This window comes from Triplophysa dalaica, chromosome 3 (genome assembly GCF_015846415.1).
Source record: "Triplophysa dalaica isolate WHDGS20190420 chromosome 3, ASM1584641v1, whole genome shotgun sequence".
Taxonomy (NCBI): domain Eukaryota; kingdom Metazoa; phylum Chordata; class Actinopteri; order Cypriniformes; family Nemacheilidae; genus Triplophysa; species Triplophysa dalaica.
In genome coordinates this window covers 27,873,292-27,896,615 of record NC_079544.1, presented here as the reverse complement: position 1 = coordinate 27,896,615, position 23,324 = coordinate 27,873,292, and the positions used below count along the sequence as shown (strand labels likewise).

General features: G+C 43.4%; 1 protein-coding gene across 1 annotated transcript in view; it reads left to right on the top strand.

Annotated features, from left to right (window-relative positions):
• cacna1eb (calcium channel, voltage-dependent, R type, alpha 1E subunit b) overlaps positions 1 to 23,324 on the top strand; it is a 177,864-nt gene that overhangs the window by 130,623 nt on the left and 23,917 nt on the right. The window contains exons 34-36 of the mRNA XM_056742725.1: positions 12,631 to 12,696; positions 14,711 to 14,802; positions 16,099 to 16,273. Coding sequence (XP_056598703.1) covers positions 12,631 to 12,696; positions 14,711 to 14,802; positions 16,099 to 16,273 — 333 coding nt within the window. The remainder of the gene's footprint in view (positions 1 to 12,630; positions 12,697 to 14,710; positions 14,803 to 16,098; positions 16,274 to 23,324) is intronic.

Sequence of the window (23,324 nt, the reverse complement as noted above, 5' to 3'; positions counted from 1 at the left end):
CTACGTGAAAGAACGTAGCAGAGCTGCTCACGGCAGCGTGTGTCAGGGTTCTGCCTCATCATGTCTTATATTTCCTGGTCTCGTGGCAGAACCAGGACAGGATCCCTTGTTTCTTGTAGAGAGAGAGGTTTTTGGGCCTCTTTGAACGCCATACTCTCTCTCTGAGTCTCGTCTGTGTTTCCCGCCCATTCGTCTCGTTATTGTCTGTTAATTAGTTATGCCCCACACTTTTTATGCTTAATTGCAATGAATTTGCATTGTTATGGTGTTTTGTTCTCAATGGTATGTGTGATTTCACATGCAAGGGAAGATTTACAACAAAAATAACATTGCATTTAAAGCAAAACTACTCGACAAAGGCAAATAAAAACTAATTTCCGCTCCGGTTTAAAATGGGTAACTAAGTAATCGTTAATCTTTCCATTGACTATATTATAATGTATTCTCTTGAAAAAGTCTTTATTGTCATATGTGTGACAACGATTGATTCAATGCAAAAAAACAAATACAGGTGCCATCAGTTGTCTTCTTATGAATGATGTTTGTCATTGAGTCAGTATTGCTGATACACAGAAGGCCTTTTGTTACCAAACATCAAGTCACTTAATTAGGACACAACTACAATTAATTTGCAAACTGTAAATCATTAAACTTTATGTAACTTTAAAACTAACCTTCATCTGGGAGATCTCAGCCAGGCATATGTGAATATTTGATCTGCTAGTTGCATATGTCAGAGAAAGGTTTTGCTATCAAACATTGTTTACTTAATCCACAGAATCAGTGTAGCTGTGAAGAGATAGATCAAATAGGCCAATTGAGGGAGGTTTTGTAAAGAAATTTCATGCTCCCTCCCTTGTAAAAGTATTTTGTAGCATTTTTAAAATACAAAAATGCAGTGGTTTATACATGGTGTGGCCGCTGTATTTTTTAGTTTATTTTGATGCACTTAAAAGTAAGTGTAGCACCCGTACACTTACTTTGATTGTTACTTAAGTGAGAATGATGGGTGCTTGGGTTCGGGGTAGTTCAGGTGGATACCAGGAAGGTGCACCTTTAAAGTTTCTTATCAATTGTGAAATCTTAGGAAAATAAATTATGTAAAAATAATGAGACCCAGAGATAGCTGTTTGTTTAGCAACAATATAGGGTAATACCCCGGTTTATTTAAACCACCGAATTTGCAAAAAAGAATATAAAAGCTTTCCCCAAATCAAAATATCAAACAATATACAAAATAAATAACAAAAAAGTTCCCCTCCCTTATCTATTTACTATCAATTGAGAATACACAGAGAACTTTACATTAAACAAAAACGTTGCCACGTGTACTGAAACAAACCCTAGCAAATGCAGTGGTGGGCCCACTCACACATACGCATTCACACACGTTTCAGTTCACTCACGGTACTGCTTTCAACGGAGAAAAAAAACACGGTGCAGGCCTGTGTTGGTCTTGCAAAACATTGAGTTCGCTGAACAAAAACTTGCAACACATTGAGAGCGTGGAAATACTTGGTCCGGATGATCACGGGCAGTGTGATTCATCGACAGGTCCGCCAGCGTAACCTCACTGCGGCTAGCTATCGCGGCTACCTTCGATCACGCGTCCGGTCCTTTTCTCCCGCTCCGTCAGACGGGTCTCCGGCTTCGTTTCTCACTCAGTCGCTCAATAACACAGAGTCTGCGATCCTCTTTTCTGAACACCCCGCTCAGTTTCCTCCGCTTTACGATAGATAACGCTTTTCTAGCGTTATCTATCTCTCAAACGCACCAGCACCATTGCTTCACACCTGTCCCCGCCAGAAGAAAAAGAAAAAAAAACACACGCCCTCCCCGCAGTCACTTCCGGTCACGTGTATCCGTTGTCCTACAGACATCCACACACTATTATCTATACAGTATTATTACCCAAATGAACAATTAAATAGTAACATGAAATAAAATCACAAATATTGATCTCCTTTTAATTACGTAAAATGAATTGAATATTTCCCTCTCTAGAAATCAATGTCTCCAATTATTTATTTAAATTAAATAAACGTTAAGTTTTTTTAATAGTCAGGTGACTCATTTTTTAGTTAGAGAATAATCATAATCTACCGCGTTTTCATTACACTATAAAACCCAAGTTTACCACTGGGCTACATCCTCCCCCTTCTAGACAGTTTTGATGTCCTCATCAAAATAAACCTTAGAGGACTCTAATAGTTTTAATGTCAAGGGTAGAGACCAGATTTGAACAAGTGAAACACAACGCCATGGGGTGGCACCAGAAAATTTGACATAGACTGCTTCTGGAGTCTCCGTAGAGTCCACTTCCTACCAATACTCCATGGCTTAGGACTGTCACAGGGTAGTCACATGGCTTGCCAAGTTCATCGTAGCTCAGCTTGACCAATGGAGGGGTGACTCTTTTTGGACGCTCAACTTGTTCACTCTCAGCTTGAGTGTCCGAATAGGAATTGACGTCTGTCCCCTCTTCTTGAACGTCGACTTCTGGATCAGCGTGAAGAGGCAGGTTTGGAAGATTAATTACCACAGGCTCTATCTCTGCAGGGCCTTGAGCTTGTCTTTCAGGTTCTGTGACGAGTGGCACGGATTGCTTTGTGGGCAGTTCTGGACCTGTCAGCAACTTATCCCAGTCTAACTCAACGGGTCTTGGCAAATATACTTCGGCGTACTCTAATTCTGAGGACACATCTTCATCGTGGTTGTTTGTCTGTACCGGTTCTCTTGTATTTTGCTGAAATGCTCTGGTCACAGGTCTTTGTTGTGACCCCACTTCCCTTTCATCAACAGGGAGTCTCACCAGATGGGTAACAGGTGGTTACGATGAATAGTCTTTTCAGCTCCCAGGCCTCTCTCTGGCTTGATCTTATAGACAGGTAAGTTGGGTAGTTTCTCCATAACAACATATGGTGAGGATCGCCACTTACATTTCAATTTGTGCTTGCCTGTGACCCCAAAGTTTCTCAGTAGCACCCTGTCGCCTTTGTCAAGGACTTGTTCTTTGACGTGCTTGTCGTGTGCTTTTTTGTTTCTTTGGTGGTTCTTGTCTGACGATTCTGTTGCAAGACTATAGGCTCTTTGGAGATCTTGCTTGAGCTTAGCTACATACTGAAGGTAGGACTTCATCTTTTGGTTTTCCTCGGTCACTCCAAAACAGATATCTACCGGTAAGCGAGCTTCTCTGCCGAACATTAGCAGGTAGGGCGAATAACCAGTTGCATCGTTTTGAGAACAGTTGTAGGCGTGGACCAACTGACTGATCTTTTGACTCCATTTTTGTTTTTGCATAGGGTCAAGTGTGCCAAGCATTGACAATAGTGTACGGTTAAATCTTTCTGGTTGCGGATCTCCCTGCGGGTGGTAAGGTGATGTTCTTGACTTACTTATACCCAGCATCATCAGAAGGCCTTGGATCAGTTTGCTTTCAAAATCACGCCCTTGATCCGAATGTATGCGGGCTGGGAGTCCATAGTGTACAAAGTATCGAGTAAAGTGGTCTGTGACTACAAGGATGTTGGCGAAACCTTGGGAGTCTGGCTCAAGTGACAGAAAATCGATACAAACTAGGTCTAGAGGGCCTTGGCTGGTGATCTGTTTTAAGGGAGCAGCTCTCTGAGGAAGGGCTTTGCGAGTGATGCATCTGCCACAGTTTTTGATGTACTGCTCAACCTCAACTCCCATTTTCGGCCAATAGAACCGTTGTCTGATAAGTTCAATAGTCTTGTCCATGCCTAAGTGACCCGACTCATCATGCAGAGATCTCAGGACCATCGGAACAAACTCTCGGGGCAGTACCAGCTGCTTTACCGTATTTCCATGTTTCTCAACCTTTCGGTAGAGCAGATTGTTTTGAATGAACAGCTTGCTTGCTTCTTTGTTCAACAGGACAGAAGATGGATTGTCGGGACGGGTGCATGAGAGACCACCACGAAGTGACTGTTGGACTGGAGCGATAGTAGAGTCAACATCCTGAGCTGTGACCTGGGGCCTCATTTATAAAACTGTGCGTAGGATCCTTACTAAAACTGTACGTACGCACAAAAGCCAAAAATAGCGTACGCAAAAAAAGATTCAGATTTATAAAACCATGCGTACGCAAACCTGAAAGCAATTTTCACTTTATAAATCACAGCCTACCTGATAATTTGCGCACGCAATTTACCGCCCTTTATCCGCCCACATTCAACCATATATAGACAATGCAAATTACCTCATTGGCCATGCATATTAAAAGGAGCAAGGAAATTTGTGTTTTTTAAAAACAAAATCATGGCAGCAATGGAGAGCAAGGGCAAGAAGCGAAATTTCTCTGAGGCAGAAATAGAGGTTCTTGTGAGTGAGGTGGATGAAAGGAAGGCTATGTTGTTTGGTGGCCACAGCAGTGGAATTACCAATAAAAAAAAATATTAAGAGTGGCAACACATCACTGCTGCGGTAAACGCAGTTACTTCGGCAAACAGGACGGTTCCAAATATAAAAAAGAAGTGGTCCGATCTTAAGGTGGGAGCAAAGAAACGGCTTGCCTCTCACCGACAGAGTGTGTGTGCGACTGGTGGGGGCAAAGGCGCCCCCGATTTGTCCCCAATGGAGACCCGAATGGCCTCGATTCTTGGCCAAACCAGTGTGTGTGGCATTGTGTCTGAGAGGGAGGGAGACACGGATGTGCTGGATACAGGGGAACCAGGTAAATAATTGTATTGCTTGTGTGCTCAATTAAACAAAATAAGTTACACAATTGGTTTAGTCCTTATTCTTGCAGAGTCTGCGGGAGACCAGTGTGACGAAACTCCCATCGCAGAGTCTGCAGGGGCTATGGAGTTTCCCGAGGTCCGCAGCACAAGTGCGTTCCGACCGTATGGCACGGCTGGAAGTGGCCGGGTGCTGACTGAGGCTGTTCTGCAGACACACAGAGACACCATTAACGCAATTACTGTAATCGCAGATGAGCTTAAGCAAATAAGGGTTGTGCTGGGTGACATTGCATCTACATTAAAAGATCTTGTTAAAAAATGAACCTTGGCACTGTTGTTCTTCACAAATGGCGCATTACTTCCTGACGGAGGCTTGCTCCCTGATGATGTCCTTCTTGTTGGGGAGGGGGATGTGGGTCAGGCTCTTCATGCTGGTGTTGTGGTATGTCGGGAGGAACAGGGATACCATTCATCAGTGCAATGTTGTGTAAAATAGCGCACACCATGATGATCTGGCAAACTTTTTTTGGTTGATATAAAAGTCTACCACCCGAAGCATCAAGGCAACGCCATCTACACTTGAGGAGGCCAATGGCTCTCTCAAGTACTGAGCGCGCACGAGCGTGGGTATCATTAAAGCGCACTTCTTCTGCGCTCTGAGGGTTTGAGAATGGGGTGAGTAGCCAGCGCCTGAGCGGGTAACCGCTGTTAAAGTCAAATTGGCGTCACATATAATTTGCACATTTATTGAATGCACATGTTTGCGATTCACATAAATGAATTCATCTAAATATGGAGCCCTTATAGCAATATGAGTGCAGTCGATTGCGCCGATTACATTTGGGAAACCGGACATAGCTGCAAATTGCCTTTTGATATTGGCCTGTTCTCCAACAGTGTCAGGAAACTTTATGTATCGATTGGTCATTTGAATAATCCCTTTCAAAACTGCAGGCACTTATGAGCTTAGGGTTGGCTGTGAAATCCCAGACCTATGACAAATTAATGGAATGTTAAAATCAATAAGGTTTTGCTTAAAAAAAAAAGTACAGTTAGTTACCTGTCGCCTATTTCCCGCTGATATGTCCCGGTTGCCAAAAATCCTAAAACTGAAAGTACTTGGGTTGGTACCGGGATGGCGCGGTTCCGTGTTGTTGGTCTTTGTAATGCTGGGCCAAGTTCAGCACACAGATCCAAGAGCATGGCTCTAGGAAATCTAAAGTGGCTTATTAGCCACTCATCATCATGGGCTAGGAAATCCTCACGGTCCCTGAATACTCTTTCCCTCCGAAGTCTGCCATTGGCATAGTCCTCCAGCAGTGCCAGCGCATCCATCATACAATATAAGTGTTGCTGCAGTAGGCTATTAATGTTTTCAGCGATCAGATGTAATCATTTACACCTTATCACATTAATCACATAATGAGTGATAGGCCTACATCCATTTAAGAATGGAAGTGAAAGAAATTAAATTTACGTACTTTCAGCATATAGTTCCTTTTATGTCTTTAAACTAAACATGCATGTATGTATCTTTAGGACCCATAATGGTGTTTAATGTTATTTGTATTTTTTGTTGTAACCGGGACCTATGAGAAACTTGTAAATATTGTAAGTATTGAAATATGTCAAAGTAAATTTTGCCATTTTGCAAAGGGTTAATTCCCTTTATCCGCAGTCAGTTCCTCAACTCACCATCAGTGTCGCCAAACTGCTTTGTCTTCAAAATGTGCGTACGCATGGGTCAGAGTTTGCGTGTAGGTGCGCATATTTTCACGTCAAGTTTTTCTTTATAAATCCCACCTTTTGCGCAGGAACTGGCGTACGCATGTTTTCAGCCCCGTTTTGTGCGTACGCAAGCTTTATAAATGAGGCCCCAGGTCTTTATGACTGAGCTGACTCAAAGAACTGAGATCCAACCTAACTGGGAAGGCAAAACACTCTGGTATGCCATCATGCGACTCTCCGAGTGACTCAGCAATAGTTGTAGACTCTGTTAGCGTTTCACGGCACTTGATCTGTTTACACAGAGCTTGGACACTTTCAGTCGGTACGCTTTGCCAGCCTTCCTCTGTGGTTGGAAGAGGGTTGCGGGACAGGGCATCGGCGTCGATGTTGCTGCTACCAGGCCTGTACTGAAGTGTGAAATGGTATGTGGCGAGTGCTGAGAGCCAGCGGTGACAAGTCGCATTGAGTTTGGCAGTCGTGAGAATATAAGTTAGGGGGTTGTTATCAGTTCTCACTGTAAACTGTGCTCCATATAATTAGTCGTGGAACTTGTCTACCACTGCCCACTTAAGTGCCAAAAACTCAAGCTGGTACACTGGATAGTTCTTTCGGATGCACTCAGCTTGCGGCTGGCGAAAGCAACAGGTCTCAAGCCCTCGGGGTACTCTTGGTTGAGGACAGCGCCGAGCCCATGAAAACTGGCGTCAATGTGAAGTATGTAAGGCTTGGTGGGGTCGGAAAATGCCAGCACAGGTGCGTTTGTGAGGCAGTGAATGATCTTTTGGAATGCCTACGAACATGACTGGTCCCATCGGTCACCAAAAGGCTAATTAAATTTATAGTATTTCTTGTCTGATGAAGAGGCTGACTTTCGATTCTTTTGGGTTGGAGGATATCCTTTGCGCAGCTCTGTAAGGGGTCGGACAATGATGGAAAAGTTCTTTATAAACCTGCGGTAGTAACCGCAGAACCCCAGGAATGACTGCAGAGAAGGAAGGTCGGTTGGCTGCTTCCACCGCTTCACTGCTTCAACTTTGTCTGGGTCTGTGGCGATGCCGTTCTCCGAGACGATGTGCCCGACATAGGTGACTTGTGAGCGAACGAACTGGCACTTGTCGAGGGACAACTTGAGTCCAGCTTCTTCCAGGCGAGCAATTACTTTGAGGAGTCTTTGCTCATGCTCTCCCAGAGTCTTATCGAAAACAATGAGGTCACCTAGATAGACGATGACTTCAAGCATGTGCATGTCGCCGACGGCCTTTTCCATAAGCCGTTGAAATGTCGCAGGGGCCCCTGTGATCCCCTGCGGCATCCGCTCAAATTGGAAAAACCCCAAAGGACAGATGAAAGCGTTTTTTTCTTTGTCCTCCTGGGCCATTGGTATTTGATAATAGCCGCAAATCCAGCACTGAAAACCACTTACTGCCGGACAAGCAATCGAGAGCATCGTCGATACGTGGTACAGTGTACTGATCTGGGGTAGTTCTCCGGTTCAGGGTGTGGTAGTCAATGCACATACGAAGTTGACCATTTTTTTTTACGTGCAAGGACAATCGGTGAAGCATATGGACTTCTTGATTAGTTTATAATCCCAGCCGCCAACAAACCTTGCAGGTGTCGCCGAAGGTCATCCAAATCAGCAGGGGCAATACGTCGAGATCTCTCTCTGAAGGGATTGTTGTCATTCAGACGTATGTTATGTTCTACCCCTTTAGCCAAACCGACATACCATTCTTCAATAGAGAACACCTTAGAGTGTTTGGCAAGCTTTTGACTCAGCCTCTCTTTCCACTCTTTCCCAATGGGTGATTCACTGAAATCAAACAAAGAAGGATCCATAGCTGGAACATATTCGACTTTAGGGTTTGATGCATCTGTCACCATGTCAACGGCGTGAAGGTGAGCGATCACGGTGCCCATTGGAATGGCAGTTTGCTTTAGAGACTAATTACGCAGGAGCACCAGGAAGTTGTTTGGATCTAGCATCTTGGAGAACAACACAGTTGGCTGGACAAGTACACTTGGAGGAAGAGCAGGTGAGTGGGCTCGTTCAATAATGAGTATACTGTCTCCAATGTCTTGTTTTTCTTTAACTTTGCAGATAGCAACGTATTCAGTGCCAGGAGGAATGCTGAGAGGACCGGGCCCAGACCACTTAACTTCAGCCACAGGCAAGTCTTTGTTGCCTTTTATGGTCATCCCTGCATGAACGGGTGAGTGTTCTTTCTCTTGAACTTGTATTTTGACTGAGTTGATATTCTCCAGGTCTCCTTTCTTTGCTCTGGACTTGAAAGGTTGAACCCCCCTGACGTTTGTGCCGATCAGAACAGGTATAGTCTCAGAGTACCGTGGATCAGGGCACACCAGGGCCAGGATAGGAACAGGCTTGACTTTGTTGGACTTAGATTTTTGTGGCAGCTCCAACTCAACCTGGATGTAACCTTTGTACAGGTAACTGCTCTCGGACTCACTTAGGCCCCAAATGGCGAGACCGGTGACAGAGTTTAACTGGATGTGTGACAGATGTTTGGTATACCAGCTGTCAAAGATGATGGTAACTTGAGATCCACTGTCCATCAACGCGGTGCAGGGGTTGCCATTGATCCTGACCTGAGCAGTGGAGGGTGGTCCCACAAGTCCCTCGGGCAAACTGTTGGTCTGTACATTTACCGCGCTTCTCTTGACACTTGCATTTGTGGTCTTGGTTCTTGTTTCGTTATCCGATCTGTGGTTCTGCTTGGACTTTCTTTGAGCTTGCAGCAATTTCTGAATAACCTTGGGATAGTTCTCGGGAGAGGCACACTTGTTGGCAAAATGCCCGTCTTCACCGCTGCGATAGCAGAAAAAATCACTTGGGTCTCTGGCTGTAGAAGGTCTTTGCTGCCAGGGTCTTGACTGGGTCTCTTGTGCCCAGGGCTCAGTAGCAGTACTACACTTTGGCTTGACTGACATGACAGAGACTTGGTTTCGGAGCTTGACAATCTCTTTCATTAAAGCCTGCACGTTCTTGTCTTCTGCGTTCTCTGCCGCAGGAGTGACTGAAAGCAGTGTGCTCGTAGAAAGGTGCCTTGACATGGCAGCAGGAGTAGAAAGTTCACTTACTTGTGCTCGGAGTTGATGTATTTCGGCTTTCAAAACGTTTAACTCTGTGTCAGAGGTAACAGTAGCACTTTTGGCTTAGATGGCTTTTGGTGGATGGAGTCTGCGACGTGAAGCTTCATGCTTCTCCTCCAGGCGTATCTCATTCATCAGCTCGAGAAAAGTGGGGGGACTGTCTCTGCGGTCTCTCAATCCGAGATTTAATATCATAATGTCAGATCTGATGGCTCCTTTAATGATCTGGGCAAGACGTGCCTTGTCTACCGCCGATGACTGGAGTCCACCATTTTGAACAACTTTATTTATGACTCTCTCAAGGCGTCTCAGGAACTCAGAGAGTTTCTCGTTAGGGTGTTGACACAAAATTCTGAAGGCAAAGTAAAGTTTTTCCCTGCTCTCAGGGTTGCCAAATGTGGTCTTGAGAATATCAATGTAGTCCATTGAGGTTGCAGATGGGTTGTTGAAACGTACAGCTTGGAGGATTTCGAGTGCAGGACCCTTTACACTTTCCATTATTCTCATTTTCTTTTCTTTTTCAGGGCGATCGTATTCTTCATTCATAAGTCTGGCTTGTTCAACCCAATTTTCCAACTGATCTTCTCCCTGTGGTGTGGGCATGATCCCTGAGAAAGTGCGCAATCTTCTGTAAAGATTGTTGTCACCGTGTGTGGGCTTGCTTGTCATTTGTAGGACATCACCAACTGCTCGAATGATAGCTTCAGGAGTGGACGCTCGAAATGAGGAGAAATGACTGGAATCTGGCAGCGGCACATGTTGACCATCACAGGCAGCCTGAGCTTGGGGTTCCTCCTCCTGCTGAGAAGGTCCAAAGATTCTCCAAGTCATAGCAAACCCCTCAGGAACGATATCAAGAGGAATAGCATCTGCATTCACTTTCTCCCTGCACTCACATAGCACAGTTAAACTTTGAGACTGTGATTCATACATTCTTCCTCTCACATTGACTCTCCCGAGTGCTTTGATAGTCTGCAGCGTCTCTTCAATGAAACCAACTTCAGTGTCCGGAGGTACATCTTTAACCAGCAGGGCTTTCACCGGGTCTATGCCTTCTCCAATACACCAGTTCTTCAACAATACACCAGTTCCATCCCCACAGGTTATGCGCTTACTGTGATCACTTTCAGAACTAAATTTGGTAGGAATTGAGTTGTATTTTAACACAAATAAAGCTTAATTTGCTTTTCTTGACTTAAAATGCTTAGTAGCACTCTACATTTGTAGTTTTAATTTTTCACAATAGATACTCTTTAATATGGTTTTATATGTAGGTTAACAGCTAGGCAGCTTTTGGTTCTAAACTATTTTTTAAACAAACTTATATAAATCTCTGGGTCAAACTAAAGTTAGATCTGATTTAAAACTACTTTTGAACTAAATTTATCCCAGCGGAGCCTCCATTTTATTTATGTAGCACCCGTACACTTACTTTGATTGTTACTTAAGTGAGAATGATGGGTGCTTGGGTTTGGGGTAGTTCAGGTGGATACCAGGAAGGTGCACCTTTAAAGTCTCTTATCAATTGTGAAATCTTAGGAAAATAAAGTATGTAAAAATAATGAGACCCAGAGATAGCTGTTTGTTTAGCAACAATATAGGGTAATACCCCGGTTTATTTAAACCACCGAATTTGCAAAAAAGAATATAAAAGCTTTCCCCAAATCAAAATATCAAACAATATACAAAATAAATAACAAAAAAGTTCCCCTCCCTTATCTATTTACTATCAATTGAGAATACACAGAGAACTTTACATTAAACAAAAACGTCGCCACGTGTACTGAAACAAACCCTAGCAAATGCAGTGGTGGGCCCACTCACACATACGCATTCACACACGTTTCAGTTCACTCACGGTACTGCTTTCAACGGAGAAAAAAAACACGGTGCAGGCCTGTGTTGGTCTTGCAAAACATTGAGTTCGCTGAACAAAAACTTGCAACACATTGAGAGCGTGGAAATACTTGGTCCGGATGATCACGGGCAGTGTGATTCATCGACAGGTCCGCCAGCGTAACCTCACTGCGGCTAGCTATCGCGGCTACCTTCGATCACGCGTCCGGTCCTTTTCTCCCGCTCCGTCAGACGGGTCTCCGGCTTCGTTTCTCACTCAGTCGCTCAATAACACAGAGTCCGCGATCCTCTTTTCTGAACACCCCGCTCAGTTTCCTCCGCTTTACTCCTCTTTCTAGCGTTATCTATCGCTCAAACGCACCAGCACCATTGCTTCACACCTGTCCCCGCCAGAAGAAAAAGAAAAATAAAAAACACGCCCTCCCCACACTCACTTCCTGTCACGTGTATCCGTTGTCCTACAGACATCCACACACTATTATCTATACAGTATTAATACCCAAATGAACAATTAAATAGTAACATGAAATAAAATCACAAATATTGATCTCCTTTTAATTACGTAAAATGAATTGAATATTTCCCTCTCTAGAAATCAATGTCTCCAATTATTTATTTAAATTAAATAAACGTTAAGTTTTTTTAATAGTCAGGTGACTCATTTTTTAGTTAGAGAATAATCATAATCTTCCGCGTTTTCATTACACTATAAAACCCAAGTTTACCACTGGGTTACATAAGCTATTTGGTATTTTATTTTAAAATACATTTTGATCTATTTTTGCCCAGCCCGTCTTGGGGTTGTTATCATGTTGGAATACTGCCCTGCGGCCCAGTCTCCGATGGAAGGGGATCATGCTCTGCCTCAGTATGTCACGGTACATGTTAGTATTAATGGTTCCCTCAATGAACTGTAGCTCCCCAGTGCCAACAGCACTAATGCAGCCCCAGACCATGACAACCCACAGTCATGCTTGACTGTAAACAAGACACACTTGTCTTTGTAGTCCTAACCTGTTTATCTTGGTCTCATCAGACCACAGGACATGGTTCCAGTAATCCAAGGGCTTTCTTGTTCATCATCTTTAGAAGAGGCTTCCTTCTGGGACGACAGCCATGCAGACCAATTTGATGCAGTGTGTGCAGCATTTTCACTCTGGGTGTACTCATTTTTCTGTGAGATACTAAAGATTCATAAAACTTGCTGTTTAATATTTTCTTCTTTCAGGCCCTTCCGTATGTTTGTCTTCTTATCGCCATGCTGTTCTTTATATATGCCATTATTGGCATGCAGGTAAGACTTGAATTATTACAATAATTATGATCTAACATCAAAAAAGTATAATGCAGTAATCCTGAAGCACATTTATGCATATGCATGAAAACGTATTTACACAAGATTAAGGTGATGTATTGTGTTCGCATGTGTTGTTTTTTGCAAATTTTGCAATTAACTGCAACGTAAAACTATGTTTATATTTTAAGTTAATGTGACTATTAAATAAATAGATTGTTTTTTATTAACTTTTTGTTCAAATATTATAAAGAAATATTGTTCTGTACAATTTATAAGCTTTTTTGCCCATGGGGATCTCAATTTTGGTCCCCACAGTGACACGAGTCACTATTGGTTGTCCCCACTGGGTAATAAAAACAAGGACACACACACACACGTGCACACACATAGCGTGTGGATTCATTTGCAGCTTTAATGTGTAACCTAAACATAAACAGTACAGAGTATACGGGCAGGTAGCATACAATTTTTAATGATAAAAACACAATGGCAATTTTTAGCAATGGTCAGGGTCGGCAAAGAACAATCAATAATGACAAAACAGACAATGGTCAGGGTAGGCAGCAAAGGTAAACGAATCTGCTTGTGAAGTTCACTCCACTCTGTGTTGTTGTGTGAACTGAAGAATGTGGTAAACATCGCAGCCTGCCGTGATTTTCATAATAAGAGTTTTAAAGGAGAATATAAAGCGATCTTGAATTCTTGTACAGATTACATAATTACTTTAGGAGTCCCCTAAAAAGGGCCTACTGATACCAGCTCTAATTATCTTAATTATAGTAGAAGAAAACACTTCTTAAGTGGGATCCGGGTAACTTTTTGGTAGCAGAATAATACAGAATTTATTGTAAAAAAAATTATATCATGAAAATTAAGTAAAAAAGGATTACACATAGCTGCCTTAATGGCCTGTTACAGTCCTTAAAATCTCATAAGACAGCCTCTCGGCTGTCCTAAATGTTTTTTTGGCGATAGTTTCAATTTGACCCGACAGCCTCCGGTGCCGTGAATGGATCCACATGGTCAATGGACCAAGGGGGACATCAAAGCATCAGCTAAATGAGGCCAAGTGTTAAGAGCAGAATAGTTTTGATTGTCACCAAATCTCAAAGAACTGCGATTCATTTAAAGACAAGAAGTAGCGAATAGAAAGTTAAAGAGGTGAGGTGACCTGTGACCAAAACTCTTCTAGTGCCCAGTGAGCGACGTATTGCACAATAGGTGCCTGTGTGAAGCTCCTTCAAGGTCACCTTTTCTGATTATCTTCACTGTATTTCTATTTAAAATATCTATAAAAAAAATTGAAAAGTGCTATATGAATAAAATGATATTTATTAAATAAAATGAAATCTGAAATTAAACACAACCTTGGGTGTCGGCCAACATCATTTACGTATATGCGGAACAGGCAGCTTACACGACCAATTGTAAAAGCCATTCAGCACACCTCATACTTTTCAGCATGCTTCCACTTTTCGGCATGTCTATTATTCCTACTTGCAGGTGAAGTGCACACCCATTATACTCTAATATTAGGCAGTTAATAGTAATGAGGATTTTGGTTACTTTGGTAATAACTCTCATTTCCTACATTTATTTTTCATTTTTAACCTTAATCTATCACTGCCCGGCGGGCTATCTCAAAGAATGAAATACAATTCCTTCATTGAATTGCACTGTTTACTCTCATTGACTTGTTATCTGAAGGAAAAATACGATCATAAAAGTTTGAAATCAAACTGATTTGTCTCCAGCCAGATGCTATTCCTCTGCTTGCCGTGTGTTTTCCACTATGTGCAATACGAGTACTGTACGATACTACATATATATAGTGTAGTATTCTATCCCTTTAGGAAATTAATATTATACTTTATTATTTACTATAGAAAGGATTAAAAACACTACCATATCTAGTAATCGTATTGTATTTTTTCATATGGACGAATACATACATAAAAAAATACTGTGTGCGGACTACAGAGTATATCTAACTCCATGTCTTATTCTTTAGGTATTTGGAAATATTAAATTAAATGCTGAAAGCCACATCAATCAGCACAACAATTTCAAGACTTTCTTTGGTGCCTTGATGCTGCTTTTTAGGTAAGATGTCTGAAATCATCAAGACAACATAATCCCATGATGATTAAGACTGTTATGATACCTGGATGAATGACTTTGTTTTGTTATTGTTGTTTAACAAACTTATTTGTCCTGTGATTGACAGCCCCCTTCATGTCTTAAACCTTTTTTGCTTTTCCAGCATAATTTCCATATTTTCATATATTCAACATCTTTTGGCCACATTGTCTCATTGCCCTAATAACTGCTAAAAAATGTTTTACTTCTGAATATAATAAATCAAAGTAAAAGCTGGATGATATTGAGAACCAAATCCAGAATAGGAACAAAACACGAACAATATCCATGACACACAGCAACATTACCAGACTATAAACAAAATACACACATGGTTTTGAATAGACAGATGTGGGATTAATCAGGGATAACATGACAAAATTAGGGAGGGGCCACAGCACTATAACTAGACAAAAAGCAAAGACAAGTAGACAATTCCAGTGTTATGGATGTGACATTTAAACTCATAATGAAGGCTACAATGTCTCAGTAAAAATAAACTTCTTTGAATATTCTCAGAGCACAACCATTTCTTGGGCCGATTATTTTTACATACTGGAACTCAGTAATTGTTAAATTGGCGATAAGACACTCACTATTCTCTGTGCACTCTTAAAAACCAATGACTCAAAGATTTAAGTGATGTAGATTCTTGTCATGATTCCATGTCAGGTATTACTTGGTCTTGAGGTGGAATCAGACAGGATCTCTTGTTTTATGTTGAAAAGAGACTATTTTGGCACGTATTTGTTGCCATAATACATGTGTAATACATTTAATGGGTATTTATGTTGAGCTGTCGATAATTAAGTAACACTGATGTAAACTACAGTAATTTTTTTAATTGCACTGATTAAAATCAGTCATATATCAGTCATAAAAACCCATTGACATTGCAACAAACTTTGATGGCTCGGAGCAAGGATTTCGTAGAAATGTGTGGGTTACCACGTTCGAAGAGACTGGCAGGCTTCTGACACCTCAAAATTAGGTGAAAATTAGAAATTGCCCCGTAGAGATACTATGATGGGGAGAATGCTCATGAAACAGGGATTGTTTTTCCTTCTCTAGGAGAATGTTTGAGAAGTTAAGTGTTTAGTTGATTTATTCCTTAGAACAGCGTTTCTCAACAGATCAGCAAGTTACTATACAGTGCTATGAGAAATTTGAAAGCAAGAATATCCAGTTTTATGTAGAGACCTGAAACCTTATGGAAAGGGTGACACGAATTTAGGATACATCTTTCTTTGTGTCTTGTAGAAGTGCCACAGGAGAGTCGTGGCAGGAGATCATGCTCTCATGTCTCAGTAGGAAGGAGTGTGAGCCGGACCCTTCTATAGCGCCACCTTTCACCTCGCCAGATCATCAAGGTGGTTGTGGGACGGATTTTGCCTATTTCTACTTTGTTTCCTTCATCTTTTTCAGCTCATTTTTGGTAAACCCCTAATTTTTTTTTTCATTTTAACATTTGTGTATTATACTGTATAATATTTAATATGATAGTATATTTGTAACAGACTGGGCATGGACTCAAGTTTAGAATCTTTCTGCAAAAAATCTATAAAGCCAATAATCCAAAACAATAGGCACTGAGTTGTAACAATGAACAGGCAATAATCCAGTAGCGTAAAATCTGTCCATGGTAATCCAACAGTAATCCAGTCAGTGTTGCCAACTATTTTTAATGAGAAGCTAAAGCCTGCTTGGAGATTTGTTAAATGTTGCTAGATGACGCCATGCACTCATTTAAAACAACTGTATTTAAAATGTTCAATTAAGGCCTCTGAAGTTTCTAATTTGTGGTAAGAAAGTCACAACACTAAATTGGAAAAACTTAATCCAATAGAACCGGGAATGATCATGACATGGGTTAACAATGGTAGGATATGGTAACCTGTCAATAAAGCAGATGAATTAGGCAACATTTTGCCCAGTATGCATGAATGATCATGGGCTGCGTTTAAGCCCTTCCTTCGCTAACTTTCCTCCGTCACTGAGATGTACAGTGAGGAAAATAAGTATTTGAACACCCTGCTATTTTGCATGTTCTCCCACTTAGAAATCATGGAGGGGTTTGAAATTGTCATCGTAGGTGCATGTCTACTGTGAGAGTCAAAATCTGAAAAAAAATCCAGAAATCACAATGTATGATTTTTTAAACTATTTATTTGTATGATACAGCTGCAAATAAGTATTTGAACACCTGTCTATCAGATAGAATTCTGACCCTCAAAGACCTGTTAGTCTGCCTTTAAAATGTCCACCTCCACTCCATTTATTATCCTATATAAGATGCATCTGTTTGAGGTTGTTAGCTGCATAAAGACACCTGTCCACCCCATACAATCAGTAAGAATCCAACTACTAACATGGCCAAGACCAAAGAGCTGTCCAAAGACATTAGAGACAAAATTGTGCACCTCCACAAGGCTGGAAAGGGCTACGTGGAAATTGTCAAGCAGCTTGGTGAAAAAAGGTCCACTGTTGGAGCAATCATTAGAAAATGAAAGAAGCTAAATATGACTGTCTATCTCCCTCGGACTGGGGCTCCATGCAAGATCTCAACTCGTGGGGTCTCAATGATCCTAAGAAAGGTGAGTAATCAGCCCAGAACTACACGGGAGGAGCTGGTCAATGACCTGAAAAGAGCTGGGACCACCGTTTCCAAGGTTACTGTTGGTAATACACTAAGACGTCATTGTTTGAAATCATGCATGGCACGGAAGGTTCCCTGCTTAAACCAGCACATGTCCAGGCCGCTCTTAAGTTTGCCAATGACCATTTGGATGATCCAGAGGAGTCATCGGAGAAAGTCATGTGGTCAGATGAGACCAAAATAGAACTTTTTGGTCATAATTCCACTAAACGTGTTTGGAGGAAGAAGAATGATGAGTACCATCCCAAGAACACCATCCCTACTGTGAAGCATGGGGGTGGTACCATCATCACTGGCTCCTCCCTGGCTTCCATCCTGCTGGATCCACCCTGGTGTTTTGCTTCTCTGCCGCAAACTCCAAACTTGTGCTCTGGTGCTCTGCCGCCGGCTCTGTTCTGGTGCTCTTGCTGCCCCATCTCCTTCTTATCTTTATCTCTCACCATTCCTGCCTGCGTGATCGTATATAGAGTCATCACCTTTGACTCTACTATATAGGCTTACCGTTCACTCTTTTTATGACTAATTTCAGTTCCACAAAATAAAAACGCACCAACAATGCACTTGAAAAAAACTCTTTTTTTTAGACCAGCATATCCATGGGCTCACAAATGAGCGCAAATGCATTTGTTATTTCAACAACTTCGGGCAGGACGGGTAAATGAGTCGGCTTAAACTAGCAAAAACCCTTGCGCCGCATTGCACCAGGTGTAAGATAGGGCCCGAAGTGTTCATTTCTAGCAGAAACATGTACTGTATGTTCCTTTTGTAAAATGATGAAAAAAATAATCAAGTTTAAATGATTCAACCAAAAAGCATTCGTTTGTGCTGTCTCCTTATTTTCCATTTTTGCTCATATCTCGGCAACCACACCGTGTCACAATTAAAAAATATATATGATCTTTTCCGGATGCCCCCTGGACGCCTTCCCGGGAAGGTGTTCCGGGCATGTCCCACTGGGAGAAGACCCCGGGGAAGACCTAGAAACACGCTGGAGGGACTATGTCTCCCGGCTGGCCTGGGAACGCCTCGGTGTCCCCCGGAAGAGCTGGAGGAAGTGTCTAGGGAGAGGGACGTCTGGGCATCCCTGCTTAGACTGCTGCCCCCGCGACCCGGCCCTGGATGAAGCGGAAGAATATGGGTGGATGGATGGATGCATTAAATCACTCAATGCATGCTGTAGATATCAGACACTTACTGCCTCCCTTTTTTGCCATAGCTGCATCACCTTAACAACAATTGGTGTCAAAGTTCAATTCAGAAAATCTTGTAATGTAAATCACATGACATTATGTAGAATTTTTCATATAAGTATTTTCATAAATTCTGTTACATCTCTTAACCAGTAGTTGGCACTGGCATAACACTTTACAGGCCCTCTCAAATCGTGGCCTTGATGAAGCTTACAAAGGGTCGGTGCAGTACCATGTTGCGTTTATTAAACATTGTATTTAACGCATTTAAAATGGGCGATGCTCACAATAGTCGACCCTGGAACATTTGGTATGGTTTGATTCAGGATGCCTCAGAGAATTTAAGTAGACCAAGCTTGTAATTTTAGTGGAAGGATTTTTGAAGTTGTGCTGTGCTGAAACTGTGTACATAACCTCAGGTCCAGACTGTGATGCCATATACCAGGTCTCAACTCCCCTAGGTGGCTTTACCACTAAATATAGCCGCAAACGTGAACAGTATGACCAATCAACGCGAATTCTATAACCTTTTTTCAGGAGTATCTCTAGATGCTACAAACCATTTTTTTGGCAAATCGGACAAGCGATTTAGGAGGAGTTAGAAAAAATAGGTTTTCAATATAATTCAAAATGGCAGACAAGAGTCCATCCATCCATTTTCTTCCGCTTATCCAGGGCAGCAGTCTAAGCAGGGATGCCCAGACTTCCCTCTCCCTATACACTTCCTCCAGCTCTTCAGGGGGAACACCGAGGCATTCCCAGGCCAGCCGGGAGACATAGTCCCTCCAGCGTGTACTAGGTCTTCCCCGGGGTCTTCTCCCAGTGGGACATGCCCGGAACACCTTCCCGGGAAGGCGTCCAGGGGGCATCCGGAAAAGATGCCCGAGCCACCTCAGCTGGCCCCTCTCGATGTGGAGAAGCAGCGGATCTACTCTGAGCTCCCCCTGAGTGACCGAGCTTCTCACCCAATCTCTAAGGGATCGCCCGGCCACCCTGTGGAGAATGCTCATTTCGGCCGCCTGTATCCGGGATCTTGTCCTTTCGGTCATGACCCACAGCTCATGACCATAGGTGAGAGTAGGAACGTAGATTGACCGGTAAATCGAGAGCTTCGCCTTGCGGCATAGCTCCTTCTTCACCACGACAGACCGGTACAGCCTCAGATTTGGATGTGCTGATTCTCATCCCACCCGCTTCACACTCGGCTGCAAACCGTCCCAGTGCATGCTGCAGGTCCTGGTCTGATGGGGCCAGCACGATGACATCATCCGCAAAGAGTAGAGATGAAATCGTGTGGTCCCCAAACCCGACGCCCCTGGCTGCGCCTAGAAATAAAAATTGTGAACAGAACCGGCGAGAAAGGGCAGCCCTGCCGGAGTCCGGGAACAAGTCTGACTTACTGCCGGCAATGCGAACCAAGCTCCTGCTCCGGTCGTACAGGGACCGGATAGCCCTTAGCAAAGGGTCCCGAATCCCATACTCCCGGAGCACCCTCCACAAGATGCCGCGAGGGACACAGTCGAATGCCTTCTCCAAATCCACAAAACACATGTGGATTGGTTGGGCAAACTCCCATGAACCCTCCAGCACCCTGGAGAGGTTATAGAGCTGGTCCAGTGTTCCACGACCGGGACGGAAACCACACTGTTCCTCCTGAATAGAGGTTCTACCATCGGCCGGATTCTCCTCTCCAGTACCCTGGCATAGACTTTCCTTGGGGAGGCTGAGAAGTGTGATCCCGATAGTTGGAGCAGACCCTCCGGTCCCCCTTCTTAAAAAGAGGGACCACCACCCCGGTCTGCCAGTCTAAGGGCACTGTCCCCAACCGCCACGCGATGCTGCAGAGGCGTGTCAGCCAAGACAGCCCCACAAGATCCAGAGACTTGAGGTACTTAGGGCGGATCTCATCCACCCCCGGAGTCCGCCTCCGAGCCCTCGGCCTCTGCTTCCTCAATAGAAGACGTGACGGCGGGATTGAGGAGATCCTCGAAGTATTCCTTCCACCGCCCGATGACATCCCCAGTCGAGGTCAACAGCTGCCCCCCTCCACTGTAAACAGCGTTGGTAGGGCACTGCTTCCCCCTCCTGAGGCGCCGGACGGTTTGCCAGAATCTCTTCGAGGCTGACCGATAGTCTTTCTCCATGGCCTCACCGAACTCCTCCCAGGCCCTAGTTTTTGCCTCCCCAACCACCCGGGCTGCAGTCCGCTTGGCCTGTCGGTACCTGTCAGCTGCCTCGGGAGTCCCACAAGCCAGCCAGGCCCAATGGGACACCTTCTTCAGCTTGACGGCATCCCTTACTTCCGGTGTCCACCACCGGGTTGGGGGATTGCCGCCTCGACAGGCACCGGAGACCTTACGGCCACAGCTCCGAGTGGCTGCGTTGACAATGGAGGTGGAGAACATGGTCCACTCGGACTCAATATCTCCAGACTCCCTCGGGATCTGGTCGAAGCTCTGCCGGAGGTTGAAGTTGAAGATCTCTCTGACGGGCGATTCGGCCAAACGTTCCCAACAGACCCTCACAGTACGTTTGGGTCTGCCGAGTCTGTCCAGCTTCCTCCCCCGCCATCGGATCCAACTCACCACCAGGTGGTGATCGGTTGACAGCTCCGCCCCTCTCTTCACCCGAGTGTCCAAGACATACGGCCGTAGGTCAGATGAAAAACCACAAAGTCTATCATCGACCTCCGGCCAAGGGTGTCCTGGTGCCATGTGCACTGATGGACACCCTTATGCTTGAACATGGTGTTCGTTATGGCCAAACTGTAACTAGCACAGAAGTCCAATAACAGAACACCACTCGGGTTCAGATCAGGGGGGCCGTTCCTCCCAATCAAGCCCCTCCAGGTGTCACTGTCGTTGCCGACGTGGGCGTTGAAGTCCCCCAGCAGAACGACTGAGTCCCCAGACGGGGTGCTTTCCAGGACCACTCCAAGAGTCTCCAAGAAGGCCGGGTACTCTACACTGCCATTTGGCCGATAGGCGCAAACAACAGTGAGAGACCTATCCCCGACCCGAAGGCGCAGGGAAGCGACCCTCTCGTTCACCGGGGTAAACTCCAACACATGGCGGCTGAGCTGGGGGGCTATAAGCAAACCCACACCAGCCCGCCGCCTCTCACCCTGGGCAACTCCAGAGTGGTGAAGAGTCCATCCTCCCTCGAGGAGTGTGGTTCCAGAGCCCAAGCTGTGCGTAGAGGTGATCCCGAATATCTCTAGTCGGAATCTCTGAACCTCACGCACAATCTCCGGCTCCTTCCCCGTCAGAGAGGTGAAGTTCCATGTCCCTAGAGCTAGATTCTGCGTCCAGGGATCGGGTTGTCGAGGCCCCCGCCTTCGACTACCACCCAATCCACTTTGCACCGGCCCCTTACGGTCCCTCCAATAGGTGGTGGGTCCACGGGAGGGTGTCAACCTTACAAATTAATTGTCAAATTACTCGTCATGAGCCAGTAAATATAAATCTATGAGTAAACCATTTGCATGTTACAAGCTAGTGGTTCTCAAACTTTAAAGATCAAGTACCGCCCTTTATAAAATTTGTTGTCCCAAGTACCCCATAATGTCCGCCATAGAAATTCTAATGAATAAACACTTAAATTAATAATAGAGGTGTGAATCTTTACTTGCCTCCTGATTAAATACACAACGTCCTCCAAGTCGAATGAATTATTAATTTTAATACAAAACACTATTTATTTACCAGTGATTAAACTGAGGATCATGTTTTTCAGGTTAGTCAGCAGTAATAGGGCAAACAAAACACATTTCTGTAGTGCACTGTAAACAAGGCTCTGTAAATTAATCGTATGGAAGATTTATTAACTTTGTACGTACTTACAGAAAGACGACAAACCTATGTTAAACACAGAACCTAAGTATAAACATCGAGAGAAATTCGGTACACTGCACTATGAGCAGTGTGAGCACCAAACCGAATCTCCAGGTGCTCTCTTATGTGCACCCTTTCCAATGACCCATATCAAGTTTTATAGCGATATGCAAATGGATTCATAAACCGGCCGATGCCCACAATGCGGGTGACATGGGAAAACTGGATATCGTTTGACTTTGCATGCCACCCTGTTTATGATTTTTGAGAAAACCGTTCAGAAGTTATGAGCAAACATAGACTTTTTTTGTAACTGCAGACCACTAGAAACACTGCATGTTGCCTCAAGTTTGTTTCGTGATGACCAGTGTTGGGTAAATACTCTAAAAAAGTAATTAATTACTAGTTGCTCATTACATATTCAATAGTGTAATTAGTACTGTAATTAGTGTAATTACTAATTACTTTCTATATCCTACATCAACCTTGATTAGTTAAGTGATTCCAGGATAGACATGAAACGGCTTATTTAATTCATTCAAATAAATAATATTATTAACTGACCAAATTATAACAAATGTGAGAATTATACATTAAAGCACAGATTTTAAAGTAAGACTTTGAATTTTGATGTCAATTACACTATTGCACACGCATATATTTCACAAAGTATTTTGTTTAATTACATCAAAAGTAACTGTAATTAAATTACAGAAAACATATGAGTAATCCCTTACTTTACTTTTTCAAGGGAAAAGTTATTAAATTACAGTAACTAATTACTTAGTAACTAGTTACATCCAACAC